We start from the raw sequence: 18,635 nt of genomic DNA on the forward strand, positions 1-18,635 counted from the left end.
AAAGCAGGAACTCAAGCAGATACTTGTACGCCAGTGTTCATAGTAGCATTAATCATAATAGCCAAAAGGTAGAAGAAACAACCCAAATGCCCATCAGCAGATGAATGGATAAATAAAATGTGGTATACATATTCAACAGAATATCATTCACTCATAAAAAGAATGAAATTTTAATGTATATTACCATGAGTGAAACTTGAAAGACATTAAGCTAAATGAAATAAACAAGACACAAAAGAGCAGATATTGTATGATCCCACTTAAATGAAATATCTAGGATAGCCAAATACGTAGAGACATAAAGTAGATTAGTGGTTACCATCAGCTGGGGAAAGGGGAGAATGAGGGAGTTAATGCTTAATGCATACAGAGTTTCTGTTTAGGATGATGAAAAAGTTTTGGGAACACATTGATAATGGTTTCACAACACTGTGAATATAATCAGTGCCACTGAACTGTACACTTACAAATGGTTAAAATGGAAAATTTTATATTATGTATATATTTTGCCACAATTAAAAAAACCAATATTTGTCATAGAATGATGTCCATGAAATACTGTCAAGCAGAAAAAGAAAACAAATTAATAGAAACAGAATTTACAGTGTGATAAATATTTATCTAAAAAACTTAAGCACATCTGTATCTAAATATATCTCTGTCACTAGAATGCTAAGAATTATTACTACGAATGTGTTAGAAAAACATCTATCACCCTGCTCAACAGCATTTGCTTGCTGCTTCCATCTCATGCTCTTATATTTTGCAAATCAAATTTTACTTTAAAATGACTTGGCTCAGATGCTTCATCCTGGAATCCTTCACCTCAGAAACCGAAATGGAGGAGGAGAGCTAGAGAAGAGGGGCAAAAGGAAGTAGGATGCAAGCTTTCAACATAAAGCTTGATGATCATTCGAAACCATGAGAAGCCCCACCAAGCTATTCAATGCACATCTTTCTCTCTCTGGACTTCCCTGGGGCAGCAATTGAAAGTTGTTCAAGAATTTTTGCCTTATATTTCACTATAGCTGTTCCCCTGGTGGAAACCTTGGTTGCATAGTGGTTAAGAGCTATGGCTGCTAACAGAAAGGTCAGCAGTTTGAATACACCAGGCACTCCCTGGAAACCATTTGGGGCAGTTCTACTCTGTCCTGTAGGTCAATGGCAACGGGTTTAGTTTGTTTTTTGGGGGGCCCCATGTTAGGGTTAGGTTTTTGGGCCCCAAGGCAGAATACATTTTCAAGCTATTCAATGTATTAATCACTAAATTTAATTTGTGATTAAGTTAATACTGTTAATATTTCCTGACATTAGGAAAAAAAAATTTTTTTGACATTAGAGTAGGCTAGAAATAGGAATATTTCCTGCATCTTTACAAAGGGACAATATCGCCACATGAGGTGATAAATTGTAATTGATCTATGGTTGGTGCACATGGATCATACTACCATACCATATAGATACCCTACTTAGTATAACAGCCCTCGAAGACTGGAAAAGTTAACTACTAACTGAAATCCTAAAAATGCATTGTGTGTTAGGTTGTTCAAATAGGTCATTTATTTAAGCATGTATCACTTCTGTTTCCAGACAAGATGGAGTAACAAGTACTAGATTCACCATCCTTCAAGAAACAACTAAATAACCAGACGAAATATATGAAATAATATTTTTCAGACATTGGGCATCAGGAGCTCAGGACAATGATCCCTGAGAGAGGGGAAACAAATAAGATGAGCCCCGTGAACGCACTGGAGAGAATTCCCAGCCACAGCACAGGTAAGAGGACAAAAACTAAGCAATGGTGTCTAGAAATGTGCCCAATGTTGTGCTAAGTAAGCACTGTGCTTATTTAACTTTCACAACGATCCCATAGGATAGGTTATCATATCAGGTACTATTTTATAGGCAAGGAAAGAGGTTAGGTAACATAATCTCTCCAGGCTCACTCAACTAATAAGTGGTAGAGTGTTTAAATGCAGACAGTCTGACATAGAGCTCAGGTTTTTTAAATTGCAGACAGCTAACTATTTATCTCTGCATCCTCAAAATCTGCTGCAATGTCTAGACTGTGCTTGGGAGAGATTAACTTAACTGACACTGCTTTTTTAAATTTCAATAGAAGTCTGAACTCTATTCTCATTTATTCAGTTTCATAAGTTTAGCTTATATAACAGATTCATATTCTTAAAAGTCTAGAGCAAATGTTAAATATCTTGTTAAAAGTTCTTGTATAAATAGCATATTTCTTCTTGCAGGACGCTATGGAAACTTGAGCTGCCCACTCCATAATCCATTCCTAAAGGTGACGATACTGTCTACATTGTGCAGAGGTAGGAAACTTTTGCTAACGAAACAGAATATTTTTTAGTGGCTTCCCATGAGACAAAGGTTAAACTATTTGGTAAAACCTAAAAAGCCCTTCATAACCTAGAAAAGTGCTTCTCATACTGGCTGTATACCAGAATCACTTGTGGTCCTTAAAAAACTGTAGATGCTGTAGAGCCTCATTCTAGACCAGTGAGTCTCAGTCCTAGATGCCATTGGAATCACATGGGGGAAATGTTAAATAACACCAGTGCCTAGCCCTAATCCAGACAAGTTATACCAGAATACCTTGGGTTGGGGTCCTGTGATCCATATATTTGAAAGTCCTCCCAGGGATTCTAAGGTGTAGCCAGGATTGAGAGCCCCTGCTCCACATGTGCTAATACAGAATTGTAAAGCTTTAGCCCCAGTGGCTACACTTGTTTTTAAACCTCTACAAGTTATCTAATATGCAGCCAGAATTGGAAAAAAACTATCTTCCTCATCCATCACTGAAACCATACTAGACTTCTTGCAGTTATCTGAATTCAGACAAATTGTTAGATATGTTAGTAGTACCTCCCCACCACCCATCTCTTTTTAATAGTCCCTTCCCCTCACCTCCCACCTTTTTTCCCCCACAAACCTCCAGTTCATCTCTAATATACAATCCCAGAATCACCCCCCCATTAAAGAAATCCTGAAAAACTATAGCTCAGTTAGTCACTTGCTCCTTTATGCTACCACTGTGCCATATACATAGGTCTCCTATTGAAACCAACACACTACTTCTAAGTATTTGCACAGTCCTGTCTCCCCTGTTACAATGTTTGCTTCTGGAGGCAAGATTTACTTTTATCCATGCATATTACCCAAATTCACCACCAGGACAATTGTTAACATATTTGGAACACCTTCCATATGCCAAGTCCTGTTCTATGCTATTTACACTGATTATTTCATTTTACCTTTGTAACAACCCTAAGATGTAGGTATTATTTTTCTCACTGCATTTTAGAGAAATGAAAACTGAGACCCAGAAAGTGAATCCTGATGAACACTGCCCAGCTATCAAGTAGTAGAGTCAGTTTGGTACATGGTGAATGTTCTATAAATTGTTGCTAAATGCATGAATAAATGAATAAAGAATAAATATAATTTCCCTTTGGGAAATTTACCGTAACAACTACAATGGGAAAATATGATTCATTTTCCAAGAACTATTTTAAGAAATAATTTTTTCACATAAGCCTGCATTTTAACAAAGACAATAAGTAGCAAATAAAGAAAAGATCCATAGATCAAGAAAATGAGAAATTTATGAATTAGGTCTAATTATATATACATAATGAGAAGAAACACACTTTCTTGTTTTTTTACTTTCTTGGAAATATGAGTACTGCATGTTTCATAATCTATGTCAGATGATGGCATATAATCAGAGAACAATACTTTATTTACCCAAGGACTGTTGTACTTGTACGGATGTTGACAGAGTTGAAGCCATCAGTCAGCACCCATCTCAGTCAACAGTGCAACTGTCACAGGACCCAGAATTAATTGTCACTCCAAACAGGATACAATATAAATGTATCTATTTGACTGAGTTAAAGTTGAAACTTGCCAAGTTATATAAAGTTGAAACTACCCATCAGATTTACCTTTCAAAATATAGGCAGACACTGACCCTGGTTCCTGTCAATGACTAAATCGTTTCTGCCTCTGCACCCCTGGCTGTGGTGGTGCTGGGCTAGGGGCTCTGTTATCAGGCTCTTGGGTTTGCATCTTGTCCTACCCTATAAATGTTTGATAACATCCCTAAACTTCCATTTCCATATCTATAGTCTGGGAATAAGGAGCCCTGGTGGTTCAGTGGTTAAGCACTTAGCTGCTAACCTAAAGGTCAGTGGTTTGAACTCACCAGACGCTCCACAGGAGAAAGATGTGGCAGTCTGCTTCCATAAAGACTACAGCCTTGGAAACCCTATGGGGCAGCTCTACTCTGTCCTAAAGGGTCAATATCAGTTGGAATCGACTTGCTGGCAATAGGTTTTTGTTTTGTTTTGTTTTTTGGTTTTAGGCTGTTAATAGTAATAGGAATTACCTCGGAAGTTTGTGAGGATTCAAAGAGGTAACCCTTGCAAAGGGCTAAGCATGTGGGAGGCACACTGTTCATGTTCTAGAAAGTTTGGCTTCTATTACTGTCTTCTCTGAGACGACAGTAATGAACCTCTATTTACATGCATACACAAGGTGAATGCATGGGAGTAAGGATTAGTAGAAAAATATAGAAAGGTTTAGCAAATACTTGCCCTTTTTTTTTTTTTCCTGTAGATGTCTCCATGTTAAAAAAAATATGACATTAACAGGAAGCTCCATTAGAAGGAAAAGACAAGATCATTGAAATCATTTGAGAGTGAACTATCTTTCTTCCTAAACACAATTGCTTTAAGGAGGGAAAAGTTTGGTGATGGTGGTAGCAGTGACAGTTATTGTCATTTAAAACCTGAGGCAGAATTTAGGGTTGATATGATTAGAAGTGTTTAATAATAATAAATAATGATAAAAGAGAAAGTCTGGGTATGCAGCAAGAAAAAAAAAACTGCTGACAATGTATAAAGCACTTGGGATGGAGCAGGTGAGGTGTGGAACAGAACAGATAAGGAAGGCTCTTGGTTTTTTTGTTATGATATCTCTCCATATACATGTTACCCAACATCAGTATAGCAAATTAAGTGATCTGGAACAAGTACCTGGTTTGGCATGAAGAATCAGGTAGGTATTGAATTTTAGATAGATTTTGACCCAAACCAGGAAGACAGATATTTAAAATGAATGGCCTCGAGTTTGAACCAAAACTGAACTAGCTGCTAGCTGTCCCGGTCTACTGAGGGGTTAATGGAGTTCTAGTAAATAGGGACCAGAGAGGTCCTCTGTCCAAACAGGTGTGTGGGGCTTCAACAGTAGGATTTCTACCTCATGAACAGAGAAAAATGGGTTGGGGGATGAAGGGGAAAGGAAATGCTGTCCCCAGTTGAGTGGCTCAGCCCACCTTAGAGCCACACAAAAGTAATGAGCAGATCTTTCAAGAGAAGATCCCTGTGCTGTGTACACTTGTTCTAAGTGGCCTCTGGAATTCCAACCTCTATTATTTTTCCAAACTTGTAGTTGACAACATTTGCTTTTCATGGCTCTGTGATTTTGCTTTGTGCTGTGTTTTCAATCACTAAGATAGAATACTTAAATTTCAAGTTTAAATCTTCAAGTAGATGTTAGAATTGCATGATTGTGGTCTGAGAGGAAGACTATAGGGTTTACAGCCAAATAGGTGTTGATTTAATTCTCATTTAGACAGAGTTCTCATCTCAGCCACTGGTGCAAGTTATATAGTCTACCTGAACCTAAATTTCCACATTTTACAGATGAGAAAACAATAGCTAACTTTCAGCCCTGCCATGAGGATAAGAGATTGAATCTCTAATGTACCTGGCACTGAGTCTGGCATATAGCAAGTGCTCAAGAAATAATTATTTTTATTATTATTGAACAACCCATAGACACTCTCAGTCAAAATATATAGTTTGAGTATATTTATGAGAATGTATACTCTACTTCTAAAATACAGCTATGCAAAAAAAAAAAAAAAAAAAAACCAGAGAGAGAGAGAGAATATGTATTTAGAGCAAAAGTAAAACCAGGCACTGGAGTATAGGGCAATTTGCTCACCTAAGCACATATATTGGGGGTAGGGGAAACTGGAATCTTTGCCTAGTCGGATATTCTCTCAGTATTTTCTTTTTTCCTAGCCATGGTGTTTTAACTGAGCTGCAAATCATCAAGATAATGGAAAGGCACCTGTAACTTTATTTATAAATGACAACCAGATATGGCTTCCTTCTAATGATAGAATGGAGCTGTCCTCCACCAAACAGATGTCAACCCTTCAACTTTCTATTCCCACTCCAACTGAAATCTGGAAGAAAAGATGTCTGCACAGATCACTTGCCCTTGACTGCTTCTCACTAGTCAGACCTGGAGATTGTGATGAACCAGTAACTAGACCAAATGGGACTGGGAGCTGAGAAAGGGAGGGAGGATTCCATGGGGTGGACAGTAATGTTGGAAGAACATGTCTGAATATAAGACCATGAAAACCCAAAAGTATAGGGTAGCACAGGAAACAGAATTTCTCTGGTAGTAGAGTCAGTTAACAACAGCAGTAATATGATTACTAGAACAGGCAGGACAAAAAAAGGTCAGGGATGACCCTAGAAAATAACATTAAAATCTAAGGCAAGAAAATGCCATTGATTTCTGGAGAACACAGATATAATGGTATCCAGACTGGGTATGTTTCACTTAACATAGTAACCATGATTCATCTCATTGTTAGGTGCTCTTGAGTCGATTCCCATTCATAGTGACCCTAAGTACAACAGAACAAAACACTGCCCAGTCCTGCAGCATTCTCACAATCATTGTTATGCTTGAGCCCACTGTTGTAGTCACTGTGTCAATCCATCTCATTGAGGGTCTTCTTCTTTTTTGCTGACCCTCTACTTTATCAAGTGTGATGTCCTTCTCCAGGGACTGGTCCCTCCTGATAACATGTCCAAAGTATGTGAGACGTAAAATGCTCTAAGGAGCATTCTGGCTGTACTTCTTCCAGGGCAGATTTGTTCATTCTTTTGGCAGTTCACGGTATAGTCAATATTCTTTGCCCACACCATAACTCAAAGGCATCAATTCTTCTTTGGTCTTCCTTATATATTGCCCAGCTTTCGTGTGCATATGAGGTGACTGAAAACACCATGGCTTGGGTCAGGGGCACCGTAGTCTTCAAGGTGACATCTTTGCTTTTTAACACTTTAAAGAGATCTTTTGCAGCAGATTTGTCCAATGCAATTCATCTTTTGATTTCTTGACTACTGCTTCCATGGGTGTTGATTGTGATCCAAGTAAAATGAAATCCTTGACAACTTTAATCCCCTCTCTGTTTATCATGATGTTGCTTATTTGTCCAGTTGTGAGGATTTTTATTTTCTTTATGTTGAGGCGTAATCCATACTGAAGGCTTTGGTCTTTGATCTTCATCAGTAAGTGCTTCAAGTCCTCTTCACTTTCAGCAAGCAAGGTTGTTGTATCATCTGCATAATGTAGGTTGTTGACGAGGCTTCCTCCAATCCTGATGCTCCATTCTTTTTCACATAGTCCAGCTTCTCAGATCATTTACTTAGCATACAGATTGAGTAAGTATGGTGAAAGGATGCACACCTTTCCTAACTTTAAACTACGTAGTATCCCCTTGTTCTGTTCGAAGGACTGCCTCTTGATCTATATACTGGTTTCACATGAGCGTAATTAAGTGTTCTAGAATTTCCATTCTTCGAAATGTTACCCATAATTTGTTATGATCCACACAGTTGAATACTTTTGCATAGTCACTAAAACACAGGTAAACATCCTTCTAGTATTCTCAGCTTTCAGCCAGGATCCATCTGACATCACCAATGATGTCTCTGGTTCCATGTCCTCTTCTGAATCTGGCTTGAATTTCTGGCAGTTCCCTGTCAATAAACTGCTGCAACTGCTTTTGAATGATCTTCAGCAAAAATTTACTTGCGTGTGACATTAATGATACTGTTCGATAATTTCCACATTCAGTTGGATCACCTTTCTTAGGAATAGGCATAAATGCGGATCTCTTCCTGTCAGTTGGCCTGGTAGCTGTCTTCCAAATTTCTTGGCATAGATGAGTAAGCACTTCCAATGCTGCAACCATTTGTGGGAACATTTCAATTGATATTCTATCAATTCGTGGAGCCTTATTTTTCACCAATGCCTTCAGTGCAGCTCGGACCTCTTCCTTCAGTACCATTGCTTCCTGATCATATGCTATGTCCTGAAATGGTTGAATGTTGACCAATTCTTTTTGGTATATTTACTTTGTGTATTGCTTCCATCTTCAAATCTGTTCTTGAGATGGTTTCTAAATTCAGGTGGCATATACTAAAGGTTGTACTTTGGTTCTCGTGGGCTTGTTCTAATTTTCCTCAGCCTAAACTTGGACTTGCATATGAGCAATTGATGGTCTGTTCCACAGTTGACCCCTGGCCTCGTTCTGATTGATGATATTGAGCTTTACCACCATCTCTTTCCACAGATGTAGTCGATTTGATTCCTATGTATTCCATCTAGCAAGGACCATTTGTATAGTTGCCATTTATGCTGGTGAAGAAAGATATTTGCAGTGAAGAAGTCCTTGGTCTTGTAAAGCTCTATCATGCGATCTCTGGCATTGTTTCTATCACCAAGGCCATATTTTCCAACTACCGATCCTTCTTCTTTGTTTCCAGCTATTGCATTCAATTACCAGTAGTTATCAATGCATTCTGATTGCATGTTTGATCAATTTTAGACTGCAGAAGTTGGTAAGAATCTTCAATGTCTTCATCTTTGGTCTTAGTGGTTAGTATGTAAATCTGAGTAATAGTCGTATTAACTGACCTTACTTGTAGGCATATGGATATTATCCTGTCACTGACAGCGTTGTACTTCAGGATAGATCTTGAAGATAGATCTTTGAAGATGAATGCAACATCATTCCTCTTCAAGCTGTCATCCCCAGCATAGTAGACCATATGGTTGTCTGATTCAAAATGGGCAATACCAGTCTATTTCAGCTCACTAATGTCTTGGATATCGATCTTTATGGGTTCCATTTCATTTTTTGACAACTTCCAATTTTCCTAGATTCATACTTCGTACATTTCAAATTCTGATTATTAATGGACGTTTGCAGCTGTTTCTTCTCATTTGGAGTCATGCCACATCAGCAAATAAAGGTCCTAAGCTTGACTCTGTCTACGTCTTTAAGGTTGACTCTACTTTGAGGAGGCAGCACTTCCCTAGTCATCTTTTGAGTGCCTTCCAATCTGAGAAGCTCATTTTTCAGCACTATATCAGACAATGACCCACTGCTATTCATAAGGTTTTCACTGGCTAATTCCTTTCTGAAGTAGACTGCCAGGTCCTTCTCCTACTCTGTCTTAGTCTGGAAGCTCAGCTGAAATCTGTCCACCATGGGTGACCCTTGCATGTTGCTGTGATGCTGGAAGCTAAGCCACCTCGCTATACAAGGCCAAATACATAAGCTACATTATTTTTTAAGTATTGAAGTATCAAATAACTCATAAATTATGAAGAAAGAAAACTGAAGCACAGTTTTAAAGTTTTAACTCCTGTACCAACTTATGATCAGAAGAAAGTATGTTTGTGTCAAGAGCAGTACAACTGAGAAGAACCACAGAGACAATTCCCTTACCTGAAACTTCTGGAGCCAGATATATTTAGGAATTTATATTTTTTTCAGATTTAAGAAAGTTAATATGATGCATATAAATTCCACACTAGTGTGATAAAGTTCTTTCAGGTCAGGTTTTGTCACAGTCAATTAGAAGAAAACCTTTGAGTTTTCAGAGCTCTGAGTTTCAGAGTTACGAATAAGAGTTTGGGGGCCTGGATTGGCTTTTGCCTTAGTTTTAGATAAGTGTCAACTTCACCTAGATTAAAACTTTTGCTATGTTTACACTATCTATGGAACATTTAAATGTTTTAAAAATTTAACTTTAAAAATATTGAATATTCTCTTCTTTTTATTTTGTTATTGCCCTGGAAAATTATATTAATTTGTTTGCCCTATAAAAAACAATGATTAAAATTGCAATGTAAGTTCATCATTATTCACACAATAAACATCTATTCATAATGTGATAAGCTACAATATTTTTATTTCTTTTATTATCATTATTTTTATTTAGCATTATTATTACTTTACAATGCAATGGGACAGGTTTGTTTTTTTAATGTACTAAGTAAGATTTTCTTAAAAATGTGATATATATATATCATAATAATACTTGCCATTTTAACATTCTTACTTGTACAACTTAGTGATATTAATTACATTTCATCATGTTGTACAACCATTACCACTACTCAATTTCAGTTTTTTCTGTTATCCTTAACAGAACTTCAGTGCCCCCTAAGCAATGATAACCTTCTTTCCCCCTTCCTCACACCCTTGGTAACCACTAACAAACTCTGTATCTATGTGTAGGAGGACTCACATTTCCTGACCTCAAACCATACTAAAAAGACACAGTAATTAAAATCGTCTGGTACTAGTATAACTGGCACGATAGACATATAAACCAGTGGAATAAAACTGAAGGTCCAGAAACAATAAATAATAATAAATGTAAAATAAATAAATAATAATACAGCTATGATCAAGTGATTTTCAAAAAGGGTGCTAAGCCCATTCAATGGGAAAAGATACTGGGACAATAATAATAAATGGTGCTGGGACAATTGGATTTCCACATGCAAAAGAATGAAGCTGGGCCTGTACCTCACACCTTACATGAAAATTAACTCAAAATGGGTCAAGGACCTAAAAGTAAGAACTAAAACCATAAAATTCTTAGAAGACAGGAGTAATATTTTGGTACCTAGTTTTTAACAACGGATTTTTAGATGTAACACCAAAACACAAGCAACAAAAGACAAAATAGATAAATGAGACTTCATCAAAATTAAAAACTTTTGTTCGTAAAAGGACTTTATCAAAAAAATGAATATACATCTACACATTGGGAGAAAATTTTGGGGAACCATAAATCTGATAAGAGTTTAATATCCAGAATATATAAAGAACTTTTACAGCTTAACAACAAAAGACAACCCACTTAAAAAATGGGCAAAGGACTTGAACAGATATTTCCCCAAAGAGGAAATACATATCGCCAACAAGCACATGAAAAGAGGCTCAATGTCATTAAAAAAAAACAGTGCCCTCGAGTTGATTCCGACTCACAGCGACCCTATAGAATGGAGTAGAACTGCCCCATTAGTGAAATGCAAATCAAAACCACAATGAGATATCACTTTATCCCCACTAAGATTGCTATGATTAAAAAAAAAAAAAAATGAAAGAAACAAGTGTTGATGAGGCGTGAAGAAATTGGAACCTCCATCTATTGCCTGTGGGATTGTAAAATGGTATAGCCACAAAGTTAAACATAGATAGGCTACAGTTTTTTGATTCTCCTGAACTCACATCTGGGTCACTGGTCATCCACGTTGAAGAGCAAACTTTATCACCTACCTGGTGTGCCCTCCGATGTTTTTATCCCCATTCTACAGCAATACTGAGCAATCCCATAGTCAGCAATCTTTGCAATGATGGCAGCATTTGGGTACAGGGTAAAAAGCAACACGTTGTGGGGTTTCAAGTCACGATATATGATCATAGCTGAGTGGAGATATCTGCCAGAAAATGCATAGGTAGTATTATTAAAAGGTGATCAAATTTAATCACATTTTATAAATATTAAAATAAAATATTTATATACTTATAAAAATATATTTTTGTCATAATTTCCTTGAACACGCATTGCATGTCTGTTATCCAAAGTATCAAAAATTCTGTGGTACGTTTAACCCTAAAAGTTAATTAAGAGATATTGCAGAAGGAAATCAGAACATACACACCTAATATTAAAAAATAATAATTCCATACCAATAAGAAAGTGATTGAAACTTTAAGGGATAACCACCTCAGGCAAAGTCCCAATTTTTGGCAACATTTCTTTCATATATCTTAACAATTACTTTAAAGGAGTTTCAAATTCCCTCAATGATCATATGAATATTTTAATTATTTTAAAATGTAAATATGCCAAATAGGAGTTAAGATTTTGCTGTACTTCCCATTTATTTAAGATTTTTTATTTTCTCCAAACCATTTTTTAAATTTTCTTCAAACCATATAGCGGTTCATCTCAGATTTTAGGATTCTCTTTTGACATTTATTTATTCTAACTAAAATATTTCCTAATTTTTTGAAGAACGTTGTTGCTGTTACGTGCCATTGAGCTGGTTCTGACTCATAGCAACCCTATGGACAACAGAAGGAAATGCTGCGAGGCTCTGCGTCATCCTCACAATCATTGTTATGCTTGAGCAAACTGACAGATGTGTGGGGGTATAAAGAATAATTTCTACTCTTTCGATAATAACAAGTGAAAATATAAAACTTTTTCTAGCTATCAATCTCTCACTCTGATTGAAGATATGATTTACTGTAAACTCAATTCTGTAATAAACTAAGGTTAACATAGAGCACTGGGGACTGAGAGTCAGAATGAATAAAAGATTGTCTTGGGAAAGGTGATACTGGGTGATGTTAAAGTCTTTCCTTTTATGGACTGATCCATGTAACCATAAGCAACTAGAGCTGGACATTTCAGGCAAAGGATAAAAACTAAATAAAAAAAAAAACATAAAGTTTTAATTTCAACTGTGTTCTGCTCACTCTGGCAAAATGGCCAGAGATCTACTACTGCGCCTCAACTAAAGTATTTAATTCTATTGCCACCTTTCCTTACACAGCCACAAACTTCTGATTTTTCTCAGCGCTTAGTATCTTCCCTGCCCTGTGGTGTCAAATTTACTACAGCTATCCACGTGATCTCACAAGCATATCATGACCTACTTCGAAAAAATAATTTTCCACAGGACTTAATGGAAGTAAATTTAAATTCTTTGTTTGTTTGTGACTTTTGGTTTTGGTTCACATTGTATCAATAAATATTTACTCCATTATCTGTACCCGTCACAGCTGCAGGGATTAGAAGCAGAGTGGCAGTGATACCCTGAACTTTCCATTGCATGACGACCTACAGTATATATATCATTTAATTGTTTCTGCAGTAGAAGCTTCTCTCTCTTCCAGGATGTAGTTAGGATATTTGACATTGGTACCATTCATTTAAGTATACATATTTTTGGCTGAAAAATAAGGTAAATGTACTAATGAAGTTGACCTTAACAATAAGTAATTGGCTCGAACGGAAAATTTACTAAGGGCTTACTGAAAGGCCATTAGCTACTCTTGCTCTGCTGAAGAGAAAAGCTGGGAGATTAAGAAGAAAAAAGTTAAAAGCCAAGTCATACATCATTAAATAGCCTCTAAATCCTTCATAATGTGTGCCTCTTTCAGCCTATTTATAGAACATAGACTCAGAATACTTCTCGAAGATTAAAAAAAAAAAGTTAAACTTCATTTGAAATAATATCAATGGGAGGGAGTAGTTATCTGAGTTAGTTAAGATACTCAATTATAGAATTTAATCTTAAATAGTGCAGTTTTAATAGCTTTTAATAGAATAGCAAAGTAACTTCTGAAATAATAATATCTAATTTTACTGAAACTAATTCAACCATATTTTACATATGAAGTGACAATGAGCATTGTCAAATATTTTATCAAAATAAATTGTCTTACATTCAGTTGCTTTTCTAATCTTGATTATAATTAGAGTTGCTAAGAAAACCTTTTCTCCATAAACTTTATTCCAACCTGAATAGAACGATTCTAAAAGTAGAATACATTCATTCTTTTAACAAACATGTAGTAGGCATCCATCAGGGCCAGTCATCGGGGATTATAAAACTATCTTTGTATCCCTGCCCTTGAGGGGTTCACAGTCTGGATGGGGAAACAGGTGCTTACACAAGGTTAGAGATACATGATAAGTACTATTTGCTAGAGAAGCACAGAGAGGGAAAGACACAGCAGTAAAGTTGGTGAAGACTGTAAATTTTCAATCCTGATAAGAATTATGTAATCTCTACCTTTCACTCTTCAATATCTAACACAATGTCCTGCATGGCGCAGGCTCAGAAATGTTAGAGATTAGCCTCTAACATGAAAAGTGCCCTTTTCATGGGACACTTCAGCTTAATTGTGGAGATGGCATCTGAGCCAATTCATGAAGAAAATTCGTGAAGAATTTGTCTCCAGGCAGATGAATTCGGGGAAAGAAAGAAATGACATAAGCAAAGATAGAGAGGCATGATGTACGTGAAAATTCCAGACCTTCTTTGTGATTAGAATGTGAAATGTGAACACTGGAGTGGCAAGAGGCTGGACGGGTAGGCGAGAGGCACACATGAAGAGTCCTGACATTTTACCAAGGAGTTTGGCTGTACTCTGTAGATTACTGAGAACCACCAGAGTATTTGAAGCATGATTAGATTTTTATTTTAGAAGAAGTATTTCCCTAGAGGTCCTGGGCTAAGGCAGTGGTAGTAACATAAAAATAAATAGAATGATTAAAGAAATGATGTAAAATAGAATCAAGGATCTGGTAGAGAAATGGATACTAACTTTTTAAGGGAGGGAGTTGGTCTGGTTGTGGCTACAAGAATCCTGCCCTGGCAAGCAGGGGATATAAAGAAAAAGCTGACACATGGTGGGAAGAAGTAGGCAGAGAAAGTAACAAATTCAGTTTTGAAAATACTGAATTATAGAAGTTTATAGTAAATGCAAAGTTGTCACAAATTTCATTTTACTTGGATCCACAATCAATAGCCATGGAAGCAGCAGTCAAGAAATCAAAAGACACATTGAATTAGGTAAATCTGCTGCAAAGAACCTCTTTAAAGTGTTGAAGAGCAAAGATGTCACCTTGAAGACTAAGGTGCGCCTGACCCAAGCCATGGTATTTTCAATCGCATCATATGCATGTGAAAGCTGGACAATGAATAAGGAAGACCAAATAAGAAGTGACACCTTTGAATTGTGGTGTTGGTGAAGAATATTGAATATACCATGGACTGCCAAAATGAACAAATCTCTCTTAGCAGAAGTACAGCCAGAATGCTCCTTAGAGGCAAGGATGGGGAGACTGCATCTTACATACTTTGGACATGTTATCAGGAGGGATCAGTACCTGGAAAAGGACACCATGCTTGGCAGAGTACGGGGTCAGCAGAAAAGAGGAAGACCCTCAACGAGGTGGACTGACAGAGTGGCTGCAACAATGAGCTCAAGCATAACAATGGTTGTAAGGATGGCTCAGGACCCGGCAGTGTTTCGTTCTGTTGTACATAGGGTTGCTATGAGATGGAACCGACTAGAGGCACCTAACAACAACAACAACATAGTAAATGCAGGTAACTTGTCTTCATAGGTAGTTGATAATTCAGATGTAGAGCTCAAAGGAGTGGACTGAATTTGAGATGTAAGCTAATAGTTGAAGGCAAGACTGTGGAAAAGAGTTGTACAACCTGAAGAAAGTGTGTTATTCTAAAGAGCTATATCATTTAAGGGCTCCAAAACAGTCATGAGAAACCTGTACATAGACAAGGAGGCAGTTGTTTGAACAGAACAAGTAGATGCTGTGTGGTTTAAAATCAGGGAAGGTGCGTATCAGGGTTGTATCCTTTCACCATATTTATTCAATCTGTATGCTGAGTAAAACATTCAAGAACCTGGACTATATGAAGAAGAATGTGGCTTAGAATTAGAGGAAGGCTCATTATCAACCTGCGATATGTAGATGACACAACCTTGCTTTCTGAAAGTGAAGAGGACTTGAAGTACTTATTGATAAAGATCAAAGACCACAGCTTTCAGTATGAATTGCACCTCAACATAAAGAAAACAAAAATCCTCACAACTGGACCAATAAGCAGCATCATGAAAATGGAGAAAAGGCTAAAGTTGTCACGGATTTCATTTTACTTGGATTCACAATCATGGCCCATGGGAGCAGCTGTCAGGAAATCAAATGATGTGTTGCATTGGGCAAATCTGTGTTAAAAAGCAAAGATGTCACTTTGAGGACTAAGGTGTGCCTGACCCAAGCCATGATATTTTCAATTGCCTCATATGCATGTGAAAGCTGGACAATGAATAAGGAAGACTGAAGAAGAATTGATGCCTTTGAATTATGATGTCAGCGAAGAATATTGAATATACCATGGACTGCCAGAAGAACAAACAAATCTCTCTTGGAAAAAGTACAGCCAAAATGTTCCTTAGAGGCAAGGATCATGAGACTGCATCTCACATACTTTGGACATGTTACCAGGAGGGACCAGTCCCTGGAGAAGAACATCATGCTTTGTAGAGGGTCGATGAAAAAGAGGAAGGCTCAATGAGATGGGTTGATAGCAGTGGCTGCAACTATGGGCTCAAGCATAACAACAATTGTGAGGACGGCACAGAACCAGGCAGTGATTCGTTCTGTTGTATACAGGGTCACTATAAGTCAGAACTGACTTGATGGCATTTAACAATAACAGAGTCTGATTTTATCGTATCCTTCTACCTCTGTAGCTATACTCATTCCCATCAAGTCAATTCCAACTCACAACGACCCTGTAGGACACAGCAGAATTGCCTCGTAGGGTTTCCAAGGAGCGGCTGATGGATTCAAGCTGCCAACCTTTCAGATAGCAGCCAAATGCTTAACCACTGCACCACCAGGGCTCCTTTGTAGTTATAGTGCCATGCTAAAATATATTTGGGAAACAAAAATTAATGCTGTGTTTTAAAAATACACTTACTGGTGGTAGAGGATTGAAAGCTTAGCTACTGAAACCTACTAGCCTCTGGCGCTACAGGATCCAGAAAGCTGTCCTGGCATTATTCTGAATAAATCAGACTAATTATAAGAAAAATGTGCTGAAAGTTCATTTACTACATCACAAACTGCTGGATGCGTTATTTGAACGAAGGTTTCAGAGAACCAGGATAAGTCGTTTTAGAGATGAGGTATAAACAGTGGTAAACAAAAACAGCAATTCTGCATTTCATAAATGAGCACTTTAGCTCACTCATGTGTGATTAGATTATGTGGAAGAATTGTGTGGAAGAACTAGGACTTGGAGTTAGCTAAATTAATGAAAGTGACCGAGAAGACTCTGAAATACTTGAGAAATAGTCGCACTTTACCCAGATTATTCTAACACAAGGCTCCCTCTGGTGTTCAAAAGCAGATATGTCAATTCAAATCCTAAATCCCTGCAGCCTGTTTCATTTAATAATCTGTATTTTTCAGTAATTTCTGGACATATTTAAGAAGGGAATTCTACTTATTTTATGCACTCATTATATTCTCTAGGCACTATTAATAGCTATAAATTCCCGTTTTGTGTGTGTGTGTTTGTTTTTCTTACTGCCCATTCCATTTACATTTCTGGATGTTTCCTGAAAGGTACGCACACAGTATTTCAGGAGGAAAGTAAAACTGAATCCACTGAGTGGCTACTATGTGCCGGGCATTGTTTTCATAATGCCACTATATGTGAGGACCCATTATTCTAGGTGCTATGGATAAAATGGAAACCCTGGTGGCATAGTGGTTAAGCGCTACAGCTGCTAACAAAAGGGTTGGCAGTTTGAATCCGCCAGGTGCTCCTTGGAAACTGTCTGCGGCAGTTCTGCCCTGTCGTATAGGGTCACTATGAGTCGGAATCGACTCGATGGCACTGGGTTTCGTTTTGGGTTTTTTATGGATAAAATGGTGAACAAGATGGGAAGTCCCTGCTATTTTGGCACTCAGATCCTGCTGGCAAAGACAGACAACAAACAAATTTTAAAATATGAAAACATAAAGAATATCAGGCTGCAAAATGTGCCATAGGTGCCCAAGAGACATAGGGTGCTATTTCACACAGGGTGGTCAGGGATTCCCTCTCTGAGAAGAGACCTGAATGAAATGAGGAGTGAACCAAAAGGATATCTGGGGGTCGGAGATTCCTGGCCAAGGGAACAGCAAGTGCAATGCCTCTGACATATTCCAGAAACCTCAGGAAGGCAAGTGGCTGAGCAGTGAACAGAAAGTGAAGTAGGAGAAAATCGATAACAGGAAAAAGACTTGATCCATCTTCCACGTTAGAAAAATCAATCTGGCTACTGTGTGAACAGGTTATAATGGGGGCGAAGGTGAAAGCAAGGAGACCAATTAGGAAACAAAAGATGACAGTGGCTTTGACTTGGGTGGTGTGAGAGAAATTCTGAGAAGTAACTGCATTAAGATACAGCTTGATAGTAGAGCTGCCATGATTTGCTGAAAGATTCAGTGTGGGGCGGGGGAGAAAGGGAGGATGAAGGATGACTCCACAGGGGAGCATCTGGTGAAGTGAGACGGGGAACAGTGGGGAAGGGAGAAATCAAGAGTTTAATCTGGGATGCATTCAGTTATTACAAAAGCTCTTGAAACTTTGTGCATTAGAATTAGTCAGAGTTTACAAACCAAAAAAATGACAAGAATAAGATATAAAATTATGGTTACTGTTTGGAGCAGTGATTTATCCCAATCTGTCTGTCTCCAAAGACCATGGCCTTTCCACTCTGCTATGCTGTCTCTCTAAGACTCTGTCTAGTGACCACCTGACTGCAGTTTGGGTGTCCTCTGAAGCACAATAGGGTCATGCAGAACATCTCAATTCTAATCACTTTTTCCTCACCA

General features: G+C 37.6%; 1 protein-coding gene across 6 annotated transcripts in view; it reads right to left on the reverse strand.

Annotated features, from left to right (window-relative positions):
- Positions 1 to 18,635, reverse strand: part of LRRK2 (leucine rich repeat kinase 2) — a 159,702-nt gene that overhangs the window by 28,791 nt on the left and 112,276 nt on the right. For all 6 annotated transcript variants that reach the window (XM_064284381.1, XM_064284380.1, XM_064284384.1 and 3 more), the window contains one exon: positions 11,477 to 11,637. In XM_064284381.1, coding sequence (XP_064140451.1) covers positions 11,477 to 11,637 — 161 coding nt within the window. The remainder of the gene's footprint in view (positions 1 to 11,476; positions 11,638 to 18,635) is intronic.

This window comes from Loxodonta africana, chromosome 4, assembly GCF_030014295.1.
Source record: "Loxodonta africana isolate mLoxAfr1 chromosome 4, mLoxAfr1.hap2, whole genome shotgun sequence".
In the NCBI taxonomy this organism is placed as follows: Eukaryota; Metazoa; Chordata; class Mammalia; order Proboscidea; family Elephantidae; genus Loxodonta; species Loxodonta africana.